The sequence below is a fragment of the Colias eurytheme genome, chromosome 4, assembly GCF_061535395.1.
Source record: "Colias eurytheme isolate Ceu_HAF_F1 chromosome 4, ilColEury1 Martin Lab GWU primary, whole genome shotgun sequence".
Taxonomy (NCBI): domain Eukaryota; kingdom Metazoa; phylum Arthropoda; class Insecta; order Lepidoptera; family Pieridae; genus Colias; species Colias eurytheme.
Genome location: NC_142983.1, coordinates 3,573,831 through 3,591,318, shown reverse-complemented (window position 1 = coordinate 3,591,318; position 17,488 = coordinate 3,573,831). Strand labels below are relative to the sequence as shown.

At 32.5% G+C, this 17,488-nt stretch overlaps 1 protein-coding gene across 1 annotated transcript; it reads right to left on the bottom strand.

Moving 5' to 3' along the window:
- Positions 1-2,815: 2,815 nt before the first annotated feature.
- On the bottom strand, positions 2,816-15,732 carry LOC149908835 (facilitated trehalose transporter Tret1-like). The gene is made up of 9 exons (XM_090120422.1): positions 15,555-15,732; positions 12,538-12,673; positions 10,865-11,079; positions 8,976-9,120; positions 8,635-8,773; positions 8,109-8,272; positions 6,733-6,928; positions 4,285-4,468; positions 2,816-2,996 (listed from the first exon to the last, which is right to left on the bottom strand). Exons 1-9 carry the CDS (start codon positions 15,585-15,587, stop codon positions 2,817-2,819), a joined length of 1,392 nt encoding a protein of 463 aa, XP_089976548.1. The 5' UTR covers positions 15,588-15,732; the 3' UTR covers position 2,816.
- Positions 15,733-17,488: the final 1,756 nt, after the last annotated feature.

Genomic DNA, 17,488 nt, shown 5'->3' with positions numbered 1-17,488 from the left:
ATTTGACAATTTTCAAAGAATCCATTGAATATTTTCATAGTTTTAAATTTGAGCGATCGAGCGATTTTAACAAATTATTTTCATACTTGATGATCGCCTTGATTTTTTGGTGTTATTCAATATAATATTTGTTAAAAATTGCAAATATCCGCACATTAATTAATTCAATACCTACTTCAAAAGTTTTTTTTTTCAATACAATTTCAAATTGAATGTCATAACAATACTAAATTATTTACGAATATTCGAAATACCAATAACATTTTACTGTTTACATATTATATAATATCATTACATACCCAAAAGTGTTAATTTTTCAACGTGCATTTTTATGTAAATATTTCTGAAAACTATGCACCTACTCTTGCAACCAAATAATTTTTAATATAATACGATTATCATCCATAATGATTGAAATCAATTAAGTCTAATTTCTAAAAGTATAATGCCGAAAGAGGAAAAATTAGGTATAAGTAAATTCGAGTTTCACAATACATGAAATTTCATACGACAAAGCTATTCCGGTGAGCGGCAAAAGTGTCGCTATTTATAGTAATGCTAAATTGGTGCTAAATTTTTAGACATTCGTCCTTTTGCTTTAAGCATACTTGAAGGCTTGAGAGCGTTATTATGTATGGGAAAATTATGAGAATATCAATAGATATATGATTAATTTACACATTTATTATTATGGTTAGCTATATGTATTAAGATTTATAGAGATTATTCGTTGAATGTGCTAATTTAAGGAACTGTAGGGGGAATCCGGGAGACTTGCCCAGGTGGGAGAGTTGAACCACTTTCAATAACTTTTTAAATTAGGTGCCAAATTACGCCAAGTGGCAAACAAATGAACGCGCGTTACCCGCCAATCACAAGCAACTCACAATTTTGAGTGATAACAGACGCGTTCGACCGTGAGTTCCGAAAAAGTGGTTTCATCGTCGCGGAGTGAATTTTTTTGGCTTTGTTGTTTTAATTGCTATGCACGCATTTATGAAGGAATATATCAAACACCTATGTTATTGCATTACTAGATTATCATATTTTGTCGTACGTTCAGTCTTGTTCTCCAGTTGATAGTGGATTTGTTGGAAAAAATCAAATGGCCTTGGCTAGGGTGCGGGAGAGTTGAACCAGTCTGCAGTCGGGAGACTTGAACAATGGTTTAACTCTCCCTTTGCAGTTTGTATACTATATAAGTTAGCTTTTGTTTTGTTTTAGAAAGAAAATGCCATTTCAGAATAAGCCTAAGGAAGGTAGTCGTCGCAGGAAACCGTTTAGGTACTAAGTCTAAGATTGAAAGCGCAGTCAGAGAAATAAAGAGTGGCAAATCTATTGGTCAAATTGCAATCATGTATGGGATAGGCAAAACCACTTTACGTTATTACCTGTTAGGTTGTACAAAAGTTAACACCTTTGCAAGACAAGGGGAGCCAATACAAATGCTCCCGGATTTTCAATGTAAATATAGAGAAATTGCTCGTTCGTTACTTATTGACCTGCAGTAGAATGCACTATGGTTTAACCATAAAACAAGTAATGCATCTAGCATTCGACTACGCCAAATTCCTCCAAAGTGAACATCCAAGAGGCAAATATTGAAGAAATAGGCAAATAGGCACATATTAATTAATAGTAAGAAATGTCTTTAAATTAGTTTTGTAGATTTATTTAGCAGTAGATACCTCAAAACGAGTATTTAATTAATAAAAAGAAGCGAATGTTATGTTTAGGAGTTGCTCTGAAAACATTTTTCACTAAATTGTTTAGAAGATGATTATGAATAATCTAGTTATTGTTAAATGTGTCTAAATAATACATAACTAATGAATAATATGCTTTATTTGCGTCATTTCCCCTCTCTAAAAAGGTATAGGCAAGTGTCCCGCACCTGATGGGCAAGTGTCCCGCCGGTTGGGGAGACTTGAATCAAAACTCATTTTTTATTACAACTTAGTTTACTATCTTCTCCTCGCAACTTTTATTTTCAGAATAGTATAAAATCTTAGCCAGATAATAAGGCTTCCATATGGTGTAGATCTTAAAGCTCTCCAGGTCACTGATCACATTTTATAGAGTTTTTAGTAAAAAGCGGTTCAAGTCTCCCGGACTCCCCTACTTGTTCGACTTGATAAATTATTTTTGTGTTGAATAGTCTCTTTCGAGAATGGCTACATCAACACTATGCTACGACTAATAAGAGCGGAGCAGTAATGGTTATTTTCTTGGCTAATATATTTATTGCGTAGCTAATAACATGAACGTATAATCTACGTACAAATTATTGTTACAAATATTTAATTACTCCGAACACACGATCCAATCAATATAGTGCCTTTGTCATTTCACCAAAATAGCTTAGACTTTAGAGGTTAATTACATATTACGTACATTATCGCAGTAAATTTCAAATAAATATTTTATGAGTTTAAATTAAAGAAAGATATGGCTTGTTATTCTTTCTATATACTCTATACATTAGCATAAATTATTAAAAACTAATACAGATGTCATCTAAGGTAGGAATAAGAAATGTAAAACAATCTTATAATAAAACTAGACTACACTTAATTTTACCAAATTTTCAATAGATCAAAAACGCGATTTGTTTCATTATCTTCCAATACATTAATTGTTTACTTATCAATAACTTTTAATTTCAATCATAACACATCTAAAGTTTCCTTAGTGACAAATAATAAATCACGTTTTAAATCTCACCTTTTCTATAGGTACTTTCACAAGCAATTAGGTACTTATCAACTCCAATACTAATCAATTACAAACAAAATCATTATACTTATAAAATTCTTCTAAAACTTAGTTTGTACATTTTGCAAGTCAATATCCTTATTCTTCTTACCTCTAAAGTGTTGTTCTATTTCTGCCAAAGATTTGCCTTTCGTTTCTGGAACCGCGAATAGAACGAAAAAGAAGGAAACTGCGCAGAAACTCGCGTACATCCAGAATGTTCCAGCTGATGTTAGCACGTGCTATATTGGAAATTAATTATATTATTTAAAAAAGAGCGTGTATGCCGAGCGCACGTGTCAGAAGTGAAACTTCTTTGGCAAGATTCGAGGATACCAAAATCGTCGCCTTACACCATGACGTGACGGTATTACCATGACGCGACTTTTAAATTTTACTCACATCACGCCTATAGAAGTTTCACTTCAAAAAATCTTGTGTGCAATGATATTATAATATTACTAGCGGTCCGCCCCGGCTTCGCCCGTGGTACATATGAAAAATAGATGTTGGCCGATTCTCAGACTTACCCGATATGCACAGAAAATTTCATGAGAATCGGTCCACCCGTTTCGGAGGAGTATGCAGACTAACATTGTGACACGAGAGTTTTATATATAAGAGATGTAAAAAGGTGTAGGTAGATAGATTTATAGCGCGGGTAGCACGTTGAAATGTGGCTAATTAGCCAAATTATACTTGAGTTTATAGTTGAATCATACCATCTCACTTTGACGTCTAATCATGTCTGTATGTATATTGTATGTATAAATCGTTTTCGAAGAATTAATGTTGTTTTGGTAACCTTTTTAATTATAATATCATCGCTTGTGTGATATTGGAAATGTTAATTATTATTATTTAAAAATACACATTAATTATTCCTTGATGAAATTGTATGTTATAATTATTTTATTTGATCGATTTATTTATTATATTTATATTTATTTATGTATTTATTTATTTTATTTACGTGGAAGTATTTATGGAAATTATTTTCAAATATATTACTTATTAATGTTATTTATCATTCCTTTTGAGTAAACACGTGATGCTTGAGTTTATTTATAACACAAATATATATTCAATAATATCAATTTAGAATAAGTAAATTAATTATATGTATTTGCATAAAATTGTACAAGCACATATAAAATATGTAATATTGTTCAAGTAGTAAAAGTAAAACAAGACGTGTATAATGTGATATATTGAATGTCGTCGTAAGCTTATTAAAATTATTAGATTATAAACTTATTAACGAGATTGTTATCTGTCGACAAATTATTTTAATAATTAATTTAAATTTAATAATTTCACATCAATAGAATAAAATTTACCGAAAACAATGTATTACTCGTAAGTGGCATTATACGAATCACAACACGTTGTTAGATTACAATCTCGGGAATTTAGCGCAAGATTATAATAGAAACGTCTTTACAATTTTGCGGTGACAAACAAAAAAACATTATTCATACAAACGAATACAATTTTACATTAACATATAAATAAATAAATATTTCTCACCTCCAAAGCATGGTACGACTTGATAACCGTGAACATGGACAGCAAGTTCACAGCACTTGCCATAGCCGATAGTTGCGAACGATATTGTGTGGGGAACAATTCGCCCAGTAGTAAGAATGGTAACCCGCCGAAACCGAGCGAGAATCCCAGCATGAACACCACCAGACTCACTATTGGCAGATACCTGGGTATAGACAAGTTCCTCATTTAAAATTAGTATGGTATAGACAATTTCCACCTGGGAAGAAATTCTACATTTGAAATTTTGCTGGGTATAGACAAATTCAAAGTTATTATAGAAATGCGCTAGTCTTATGTTTATACGAGACAAGTTCCTAATTTAAAATTACTGTAGGTATAGACAAATTCGAAGTTTGAAATTGGCTAGTTATAATTACGCTAATATCATTATAGGTAGTGCGTTGGGATCAACTCATCCAAACAAGAGAAAAAAGCTCAAGCCCCTGTGTCATTTAGAAAAGAATTTTACCTCGAGTGAAAAGTGAATATTAGACATTACAGTTATAAAGTGTTTAATATATCTAAAATACACATTCTTACTCTATATGAAGTAAATAAAATAATATAAATAAAATTACGATCATGAATGAACCACAACACGTTGTATTAAAATAGCATAATAGAATATGTATAAACAAAACATTGCGAATAAATAAATAACCAATTTAAATAAACATTAATTCTGTTATGTAAATATGTTATACAGGGTGTCCCAGCAACGGTATACTAAGCCCCAAGGAGATTATAGTTTTGCATACGCTGACTACGAAAAAAATACTTATAAAATTCCAGACGAATTTTTTTTGAAAAATAGATGAATTCTTAAAACTCTATGTGTACACCCATAACAAGCAACCCGCTCAACTTTACCACCAGCACGTGAGCTATCGTTTAAGATTATGTTTTCAAAGACAAAATGCTCACATTAGCGAAGCGGTATATGCCGGCTGCGCGAAGCTAGAGACGAAAACATGGATTTTAAGGAAAAATGAAGCAAAAAATTTTTGGCGTAATTTTGTTGTTTAAGTATTTTTTACGTGATCAGTGTATGCAAAACTACAAGTAACTTCGCGCTTAGTATACCAATAGTGGGACACCCTGTATATTAAAAACTGTCATAGTCACGGAATCTCAAGGATCGTTGACCTCCGTATAAACAAACAAACTCAATGTCTCAGGAACCAAATTCAAAGAGCACACAAGTGATTGTCACTTCGGTAACTACTAAAAATAGTTCAAACATTGCTCTGGTTTGATGCAGTTTTGGTCGTGAGTTACCGTTTAGTGACATAATGCTCAGGGTTTACCTATTATGACTAGTTTACATAAGTTTTTATAGTGATTTGCAATGTTTATTCGCTAAGTAGGTCAGAGATGTATCGATTTCTATTTTTTGTTGATACTTGAAATTTTTGAGAATGTGCGAATATAATATTACCCAACGCGCTTTCTGTTATTTACTTCTATTAACTATTCTATACAGTTTTTCGAATTATTAGTTTTATTTTTCATCTCTGCAGTCAGAGAGACCGACTTACATAAATAAAAAGCATTATTAGCGGCCTTCTGCCGGCTCTATCTACCAGCATTGTGCTTATTGTGTCAGCTCTAGCCACAGATAGAGTTAGTGGCTCTACACTGGTAGAGCTGGCTACTCACCCGAGCCACGACTCGTGCTCGAACTGGAAGTAGAACGCGACTCCCATAGACACCATAGAGAAGCACATGGTGACGGCGGAGAGCAACAAGAGCGGCCTTCTGCCGGCTCTATCTACCAGCATTGTGCTTATTGTGTCAGCTCTAGCCACAGATAGAGTTAGTGGCTCTACACTGGTAGAGCTGGCTACTCACCCGAGCCACGACTCGTGCTCGAACTGGAAGTAGAACGCGACTCCCATAGACACCATAGAGAAGCACATGGTGACGGCGGAGAGCAACAAGAGCGGCCTTCTGCCGGCTCTATCTACCAGCATTGTGCTTATTGTGTCAGCTCTAGCCACAGATAGAGTTAGTGGCTCTACACTGGTAGAGCTGGCTACTCACCCGAGCCACGACTCGTGCTCGAACTGGAAGTAGAACGCGACTCCCATAGACACCATAGAGAAGCACATGGTGACGGCGGAGAGCAACAAGAGCGGCCTTCTGCCGGCTCTATCTACCAGCATTGTGCTTATTGTGTCAGCTCTAGCCACAGATAGAGTTAGTGGCTCTACACTGGTAGAGCTGGCTACTCACCCGAGCCACGACTCGTGCTCGAACTGGAAGTAGAACGCGACTCCCATAGACACCATAGAGAAGCACATGGTGACGGCGGAGAGCAACAAGAGCGGCCTTCTGCCGGCTCTATCTACCAGCATTGTGCTTATTGTGTCAGCTCTAGCCACAGATAGAGTTAGTGGCTCTACACTGGTAGAGCTGGCTACTCACCCGAGCCACGACTCGTGCTCGAACTGGAAGTAGAACGCGACTCCCATAGACACCATAGAGAAGCACATGGTGACGGCGGAGAGCAACAAGAGCGGCCTTCTGCCGGCTCTATCTACAAGCATTGTGCTTATCCCGTTGCTGAATAGTTGTACCGCGCCCACTATTATGGTGGCTGTCATTGCGTTTAGCTTGCTTCCTGGAAATTAAGTAATCAAAAGTTAATAAATATTATATGGTGTGTACATAAATACTCAATGTTCAAATATTAATAATCTTAAATTAAATCTGTCAAGATCATTTTCAGCCCACATAATACCATTGCAGTCCCTGCAGTATATGCGTTCGTTAAGGGTATATCTACATATGTATATTAAAACCAAATATGTAAATGCAAAGCAGTTGTATCGTTTATAATGTTACCCTATACAAAAAAATGTATGCGTGTACTAGAGTACACACGTAAGAAGTAAAACTTCTTTATGACCTAAAAAATGTCACGAGTATGGCGTAACGCAAAAATGTCACGCGTACGGCGTAACGCAAAAATGTCACGCGTACGGCGTAACGCAAAAATGTTACACTAATTACTTGTCCAACCCCGATAAAGAAGTTTCATTTCACTTCAAAAAAACTAAAATATTCAGTTTCAACCGAATTGTCGCAGATTAGATTTTTTACTCGATTTTCATCATAGTTTCACTGTTGATTTAAATTCCTGCGAAATTATGAAAAAAAAACTGCAACATTGATTGCTGAAAGAATTTTTTATTGACAACTTGAAATACGATCAAATTTCTATTATAAAAAGATATTCTATTATCTATTACAAACCAATAGATATTTGTGTTTTGGTAAAAATAGTTTAATAACCATAAATCATCGGTTACACGGATGAAGTGGTACAAATAGGATAATTTGATTGAAGTCAGTGACTGAACTTGAAAGGGGCACTTGATTCGATAATTGCTTTCGTTTTGCCTGCCTCATCTTAGAATTTATTGTAGGAGATGCTATAAAATGATAAAGATATTGTATTTGTATAGACAAGTGAAAATTGTATAGTAATTAGGTAGGTAATTATTAGTAATTTAATTAACATTACGCGATCTCTTAAAGTAGCTGGAGGATAAATATTTTGAAAATTTTTCAATAAAAAAGAGCAGAAGTCAAACTTCTTTTGCAAAATTCAAACGTTTCACTTCAAATGTTGTATTTATAATTCTGTCTATAATGGACACAAATAATATAAATTTTGTCTCAAAAGGTGTCGCAATAACGAAAAACATCCAGTACAGCCTCGTACTATATACATTTGACATACCCTAACCAATAAAATTACAACGATTAATTATTAACTAAACATTTACAAAACTTACCAGCACTCTGAAAGATCTCAACAGTGAAGAATATAACAGCATCAATACCACTGAACTGTTGGAAGAATAATAGTGCAAATCCAACGATTAGAGGTTTTATCACAACTGACGAAAAGAATACTTCCCGCGAGAATAGACTCTTTGGTTCTGTTTCCACGGGTTTCCTGAAAACAGTTTAAAACCGGTTTTATCATTGACGTCATAATTTTTTTTCTTATTTCACAAGTAAGGTAAATATTTCCACTAAGTACAGCTAAGAACCATAATTATTAATCAGATTTAAATCTAAAATAAATCCCAATAAAATTACATTATCAGTAAATCTACAATAGAAACATTAGAGATATAAGCCTCTCGTTTTTACGTTAGGGCACAAATAATAAAATATACTATTACGGTTAATAAGCGATAGAGCTATATTTTGTAAAATTATGACACGGAGATTCAACTAAACTTCAATAATAAACAATTTGCTATTTCGTACATAAGCATACCATAACAAAAATAACAATAAAAAAAAACTCACTCTTCAGTATCATCTTTAACAACAGCAACGGCGTGTTTAGATAAATGCAACCATTTTATAGCATGCTCCTCATCTAATCCTTGAGTTTTGAGCCATACTGGAGATTCTGGTAGCGGGATTAGTATTACGAAGAGGGCAGCTGAAATAATTATTTATGTAGAGTATGATTTTTTTATTATTTTATAGTAAACTCGACTTCAAGTAGAGTCGTGTTTAAACTCTAAATTTGTAGAGTTTTTGGAATAATGCTGCAATTTGTAATGTAGGTTGTAAAACTGGTGGAGGTACTCTCAAACTTTCACATTTATAATATTAGTACGATATAAAAACAAAAGACTCACCACAAAAAGTAGCCGAAAGGAACGCTAAAGATCTCCAATAGAGCCAATTCCCGGCAACATAAGATATAAGTATGCCCATAGACATAGATAATGTTGGTAAGGACCCAAGTCGCCCACGGATCTCTGGGTCACAACACTCACTCACCTGAAATTATGTACACGACTATTTTAGATAATAGATGTATATTTAAAAAGGATGTTTTAAATTTAAGTCCGTGGATAATTTAATTCATTTGTTTTGAGGTAACCACACTTTTTCAATAAACTGATAGGAAAAAATATTGAAGAATTACGAATGCATAATCCGTGCGGACAAAAATAAACTTATTGGAGAAGTGAATCTATGAAATAAGGACCTAATAAACGTGGACGAATAACGAGGAGAAAATATTAAAATTTACTTCTAAAATAGTTATGTGGTACTACAATTAAATATTCTGCAGGTATTTTTACGCGATTATAAATCTAAATAGATATTATCAGAGTCGAAGTCGATGCTATGTCAGTTCTTTTATTGTAGATAAAACAATTTTCTAAGTTTATTAAAACCAAATTCATTCAGAATTCGAAACTGTTAAAGCAGTTCCGAATTCTCTGACTTAAAAAATATTAATGAAATAAAAATGTATCTAATAGTGATGCAAATATAGGAAGTTATAAATTATCAACTATCATTGTTTATCCTCAATTATAAATTATGCAAAACTAAATATTTTTATTGTAAGCTAAATGAATACAAATTACTTTGAAATTACGCGCTATGCTAATTTGTTCTTCATGACAAACATGATTAACTGCCTTTGCAATGAATGGAATATCAGTGTTTGTTTTTACATTTACAAAAAAATGTTTTGTTGAATGAATTTGTTTAATGATCGTGACGAAAAAATACGATACTTTATTTAATTACTTCCGCTATTTGAATTGAACTAGGTACACAATAATTGATTGCTTTTTTATTTTTTTTAATTAAAGTGAAAGTGACAATACTTTGAAGAATCCTTTAAGAACAAAAATTTCGCCTTCACTAATCGTTTAAGAATGAATTGTGAGGTGTCTTTTTCATTTTCTTTTTACTTTTTTAATATCCGTTTAGGTCTACATTTTAATTTAATTTTTACAAGAACGAAATTATTTTGTATTGTTTTTGAATAAGCTAATTTTAACAAACAGTTCGATGATACATTATACGCTTCCAAGGCCTTGACTATTCATATTGGTTAAATATTATCTAAAAAACAATCGTCATTTAAACCAGCTGTCTTAATTTATACAAATTATGAACGCATTTCAACGCACTTTAAACAGACTTTACATTTTAACATAATATCTGGCAGTCTGGCATTTAATAGAATATGAACATAGCATATGGATTTTACCATTCGGATCTCTTCAAAATATTGTATTAATGGAAACAGATAATTTTCTGTTGTCTATTTTGCATCAGTCAATTGCTACAAGAGGACATTTGGATGGATGGACATTTTTACAATTATTATGTACCTACCTATATTTTATTCTTATTTTTGTTTTAACTATTTAACAATTTTATTTTAACGTTACTATAAAATAAATTGTATGTAGCACACATTCCAAAAAATACAGCCCTATTTGATTTGGGTATTATTAATAAATTATAATAAAGATAAAAACAAATAAGAGGTTTCTCTAAAGTCAAAGCTGAAAAACTACAGACTAAATTATAAAGTTACATAATATGCGACAAAAACCTTTTATACATATAAATAAAATAAAATTCTTTGTTTTTGGGTATAATTATTTTAATCATTCACGCCAAGATAAAGTATAGACTTATAAAACTCGTATAAAAATACGAGGATACGCTATCCCAGCTAATACAAAACTAAAACTTCAAAACGAATACTCACATAAACTTGAGCAGGAGCCAACACGAATCCAACACACAGTCCCGATATAATCCTTCCCAAGAGTACGATAGGAAAGTTAGGCGCGAAGCCCAGTATCAGCCAGCCAGCAGCCCATAAGGGCGCAGCAAGTTGTAAGGTACGACGTCTTCCAGCACGCTGCATTAGAGGTCCAGAACACATGCTACCTAGAAACGCTCCTAACGGTGGAATCGCACCTAGGAGAAATAATAATAATATAATCACCTCTCTACACCCCTAGCCGTTCAGCTGATGTTGCCCCCTTGTTGCCATTCTCGGTAACCTTTTTGGGAGCCCATCGACCGAACTGGCGAGTCACCGTCTGCCATTATTTTCAATTTTTAATATTGAAAAGGCAGACGTCCATAGTCCCCATAGAACCAATATACCAGTCCATCTAACACCCCCTTCCATAACCCAGTTTTGTTTATTCCATTTTTCTGCAATAGTCCTACATTGGCCGCGGACTGCCCAGGGCTGTACCTCTATAGTGCAGTCATGGGCAGGCTGCGGCTGGTGTCCCACAACACATTAAATTCTCTAAAGGGCCTCTGCTTGTTGGACCTGTGTCCCCACGTAAGCCTTCCAAAGGACCGGGTATCTTCCTTCTGGTGGTACCCGTGTATTATGGAGAGAGACATAATAATAAAAATATTTTGCTAATAACTTTATTGCTTGCCCCATAAAAATACTTTATAATTGTACACACAGATGAAATTGACAGAAATTATTACCCATGAGCGATTTCTTCCAGGCAACCAAAAAGCAAAGGAGAGCTGAGAAGTAGGAGAGTAGGCGTGGTACAAGAATGAAAGTTCATAACATGTACAAATATTGAAACAATAAATGGCATGTACAATAAACAGCAACAATTAAAATAAAACTGGATGTAATCGCGAAGCATTCCGCCTGTAGCCTATAAAGATGCAGCGAGCTGTAAGGTACTACGTTTTCCAGCACGCTGCATTACAGGTCCAGAACACATGCTACCTAGAAACGCTCCTAATGGTGGGATCGCATCAAAATTTCTTGAAAATGAAGTAAGTAACGATGTAATCATTATCAAGAGTAGGTACGATAGGGAAGTCAGGCTCAACACCTAGTATCAGCCGGTTATTATCCATACAGAAAATAATAAATAAACATATTTCCTCTGATTTCTCCCCTTTACAATAACAAGCATCGTAATTATATCATGTCAGCGGTTTTAAGGAAATTGTTATAACCAGGTAATATGTATATTATTATGGTTAGTTAACTTCGAATTGCTGGTATGTAACGTAGGTAATTGTCAATTGTCTCGTAGTAATGCTATTCAAACAAATGTTTATGTTTATGTTTAAATTTTTTCTAATTTGAAAAAAATATTCTGATATTAGTTCCTCATGTTGCAGACAATATTACATATTTTTTTTTTAATAATTATACCATGGGTAACTCCCATGGTATAATTATTAATTCAGTCGTCAATTGGGGTTTTTAGAAGTAGGTAGCCGTTTTTTGACCCAGGCATATAAAAATGTATAGATTTATTATAATCTGCTATGATACTCGGAAAAGAAGCTTTTTAACGATATAACAATTATTTGAACCGGCGCGGTCGCGGAGTTTTAGGCTAAACCGAAACCGTTATAAACTAAATAATAATACCGTACCTATCCATGACTTTTGCTCACTATGCTGTATGAGCTCTGGATCGTTTGCTTCTATAGATGGAATGGCAGAGGCTGAGTACCCCCGAACCAAGCCAATGATGAGAAACGCCAACGATGCTCCGAAAGTCAACCATAACTGTAATAATAAATGTGATATACAATAACATATGTTTTTAAATTTCAATGTAAATAATATACAAGTAGTACTTATGACTATTACAAGTTATTCTACTACTAACTAGTAATAGCAAATTGATCATATTATGTTTAATTCGAATTGCTCTACAACTTCATGATATGAGAAATATTGTTTATTCTCAATAATTGAATGCATTATTAGTTGTACATACAATAAATGTAATTATTAAGTGCTATCTCCGACTTGTGAATTCCAATATCTACCCAGGGCCCGTAGACAAAGTAACAATTAAAAAACGATAACGAAGTTAGAAAAGGAAAAATGTATGGGATTGACATTAGATAGACCACGTGATCTAACGCGGCGTATGTCAATCCCATACATTTTTGCCTTTTCTAACTTCGTTATCGTTTTTTAATTGTTACTTTGTCTAAGGCCCCAGGTTATCTATTCCCAGATAATTAATTGTATAGAAACGGCACAACAAGAATTTTCATTGTGGTCTTCTTTATTTTACTATAAGTTAATTAACTACTTTATTATAAAGTGTCCTGTACACAGAATTAAAAACAAATTATGACATGCTAAAAATATAGATATGTACTTAAATATTTTTGCTAACTGCAGCCTCAATTTAGGGTTAACGTCCGAATTTTAAGAAATCACGATTAGACTTATCTCATCTTTAGAACTAATCAAAACTCTATAAGGGCTATAAATTGATGATTTTTTTATCGCATTGAATCATGTGATTGACAAAATCACAAACAATACTTGATAATCACGATGAATATTTAAGATAAATTCAACCTTGTGATACATAGAGATAGCCGATAAAGAGATGCACACGAGGTCGAAATATAAACCATGAACTTTATAAAAACTAATGATGACATAAATGTATTAAATCAATAGAGATAAGATTTGACCCAGGATTTCACTGCATTTTCCACTTCCAGTCCACAGACAAATGGAAATTTATAGGAGAGTAGTTTTGCGTCAGTGAATTATAACAATTGTTCGCTTGACGACCTGATTGATGTAACGGTTTAGCACCTAAGGTCATACCCATCTAGCTGCTAACATCTTTATAGCTCAGGATACGTCCTCAATCTGGCTCGGTAACATATGCATAACGCAGAGTCACGTAGCGGCATATTATATGGCTCAAATAGTGTAACAATCAATCGCTGATCTACGAGGATGCTGTGGTCACCAAGGAAACAGTGAAAATTATTAAAAGTGAAAATGCCTTATATGTATTTATATACTTAGTTTAACTTGCGTTGCTACTTATGTTTTGGTATATTATTGTAGTTTGAGATGTAACTGATTTTGGATTACTGTGCAAAAAAGGTCACGAATTCTACGTTAGAATTACTCAATGAAACGTGTTAATAGTAACCTTTCCTTATTACCAACTTATTTAAATATTTCTTTTTTTTTTAGATACGTAAATAGATGTTTCGACCTGAATACGAATGTTATATATAATATAAATGATAATATCGAGAAGAATACGTAAAGCATATAAAAAATTGTGACCTCTACAAATACCTGTACCTATTGTTAATTATTTTCCGCAGATAAACTGGCCAAAGAAAAATATTTTTGTAACATTGTTTAAAAAAATAAAACATTAGGAACAATCAGTCCATTTTTATATTACCGGCGTGATGTACGTATTACAATAATTCCTATGTGGCCTTTTATCTTTACGAAGTACATAATATGTATATTGAGTATTGTGGTATTTAATTGCTGGTAAAGGATTAAGAATTTCTTAATTTGCATAGATCATTAAAAAATAAAATATTTATTTAGATATCGTTTTCATCCTTAGTTTTCATCAATGAATTCGTTAATTTTTACCAGTTCCGTATTTAAGTTGTTATTTTTTTATAATTTCGATCTTCTTAAAGCATTTATTTGTCTTAGGATACCCATATCCGGTTTCTAAAATTATAGTTGTCACAATATAAGCTAAGCAATATTTTTATCAATTTTCATTGCTAACGGGAAGTAAATCGAATCAAGTTCCTTTCGATGCAACCGCTTAACGTATCGACACTTCCTTAAATAAAAATAGAACATAAACAAAGAAACATAAAAGAAACATAAAAGTACAAGAAAAAATATTAGTACTTTTTTCTCGCTAAACTTTAAATATTAAATTGATAAGAAATATTACAACTATAAAATATAAATTGAAATTCTACTATAAATTCAAGTCATAAATCTGACTTTTTGTGATGATGTTGAAAAAACTATTTATGTAAACCCTTTTGCATTTGCATTATTAATCCTGAAATTTATTTTAAATAGGTAGACAACCTTAAAACGCACTAACTTGTGTTTATAATCCGATAATGTATTATAATTTTTATCATGGTACGATGCAAGTACAATTAATCCTAAATTAAACAAAAGAAACAAAAAATGCCATAAAATATTAAGTAAGTATGTAACAGATATTACCTACACATAAAATTGGTGTAGGTAACTTTTTATTACATTTTAATGAGGTATCTTTTGCTATACATTATTTAATTAACTTTATGTTCTGTTGATATAGATATTATATATTGAAACATCAAACAATTTTTATGTTTATAGAAATTAATTCAAATTGTTATTACGCTTAGTCACGTTTGTTTGTAAACAATTAAAGTGAAACCGATATAAATACGAAAGTAATTTGGTTAAATTAAATAAAATAAAAGTTAAATGAAAAATATTATAAGACGAAATATATTTTGCACATACGTATTTCGAAACATTATTTTGGTATTCGCGAATTTCCCTTGTAACTAAACTAGTTAAGTACCTAAGTTTAGAAATAGAAATAAAAATGGTTAAAAATCAACACATAACCCACCTGTTTTAGGAACGCTGTTGAAATTTTAATCATGTTGAAGCAGGAATATTTTGAGAAGAACCGATAACAATCGCTATTGAATTTTCAGCGGTCGCTTTCCTCGCAATGAAAACTCATCGGCAAGACGCGGAGTTTTCGCGATGCGGATAATGTCACGAAACAAGACCGCTGCGCCTTAGTCCTGGTGGCTGACTGCACCTATCGAGGCTTCCGCCATCTACTTTTGTGATTAGTGATTACAATCGAAAATCTGCGTTTGCATGGACATCAGTCGTCATGTGATATACTACTACTTATCCACTAATGCAATAAATAATCCATGTAATTTGACTGGGAAAACAAACAACACAATTGATTGTTTTTCACTTTGAAATTGCTATATTGTCTATTCTGAATAAAGGTGTTACCTACTATTGTTATCTACCTACAATTTAAACTCGTGTAGGTATGTATATTAGTTAAGTAGTTAATTTTTAATTACAGAGCTATAAACCAGTTTCACTCTAATAAATAGAATTTAAATTAGCCCATAATAGTTAACACTTAAAAAGCAAAGAGCCAGTATAAAAATTTTGTGTATTCGAAACTGTGGTTTCACTTATTCGTTAACCTATTCCACTCAGATTTCACCCTCCAGTAGCGAATCAACATATCGCGATAACTCAGAAATGGTAAAGAAATTTTAAGAAAAAAAAGTAAGACAGGTTTTGTTGATTCTTTTAATTCTACAATTTTTATGCAAGCTTTGATAAAACTTACCGTTTAAAAAAAAACCTCAATTTCAAACCCAAATAACTTTAAAATTTTGCTCCCTATCTATCATTTTTGGTTATCATGAAAAGTCTATTTGGATCGGACTATTTAATTGAGTACATTAATAATAATTAGGTATTTGTGATAAGTACTTATTTATTTCTTGATTTATTACTTAAAAAAAAAACAAAAAAGTGAAAGTCAGTTAAAATATTTTCAACATGTAGTTAAGTTTTATTCATTTAGTTTTTTCATTTAGTTACCTACTATTGAATGATACTAACGAGTATAGTTGTTTTTTTTTCTCTATACTCAATGAATACATGATACACACCTCGGAAATAAAATTTTCATTACTTTTTTATCGTAAGAGGAAATTAAAAACGTTCATACTATACTATAAAAAACTAGTTTTACTTGTAGACAATGCTCTCATTATTTGCGAGACAATTTTGAGCCAATTATATTAATTCAAATTTTCAAGTTCATTGTCTAAACTTATTAAATTTTTGTTTGTTATAATTAAAGAATAAGTCTTACAAAACAAAAAATTAAAACTTGAAACCTGAATCAAAGGCTGTAATGACGCCGGTAGACGTAGAGTGGGTAGAGCCGAAATCAACTTCGCTACTTTCAGCTCTACCCTTAACGCGAGCTACAGCTAGAGTTGCATTTATTTACGCAAGCCAATAAGATATCCAACATCCATGATGTTTTAAGAGGAAATTAAACCTTAACATTGAAACATATAAATCACGCAACGAGATAAAACTTATCTTTATCTTTATGAGTGGTCTACTCAGAAAAATAGGTCTAGAATGAAAATAAACACTTTTTTCCCGATTGTTAGATATCACTCGAGTGTTTGAAGCATGTGAAAGTTGTTAATATATCTAGTAATAACGTTCGTTAATATATTATCATAATTAATAATACCAATAAACATGCTTTTTGTGTACGGGTACTAAAAGAAACATGCATAAAAATCCACTCCATCCAATTTCAATGGAAAATTCTTGGGAATGTTTTCCGTCTATTGCCTCCATCTTTTGTAAAGCGGAGAATATATGGCATAACAGATGAGGTACATAAGTATTGATTTATTTCTTATAGTACATGTATATGACTAATAATATGTGTTACTTTGTTGCTAAAATAATTATGAAAAACTTGTATAATTT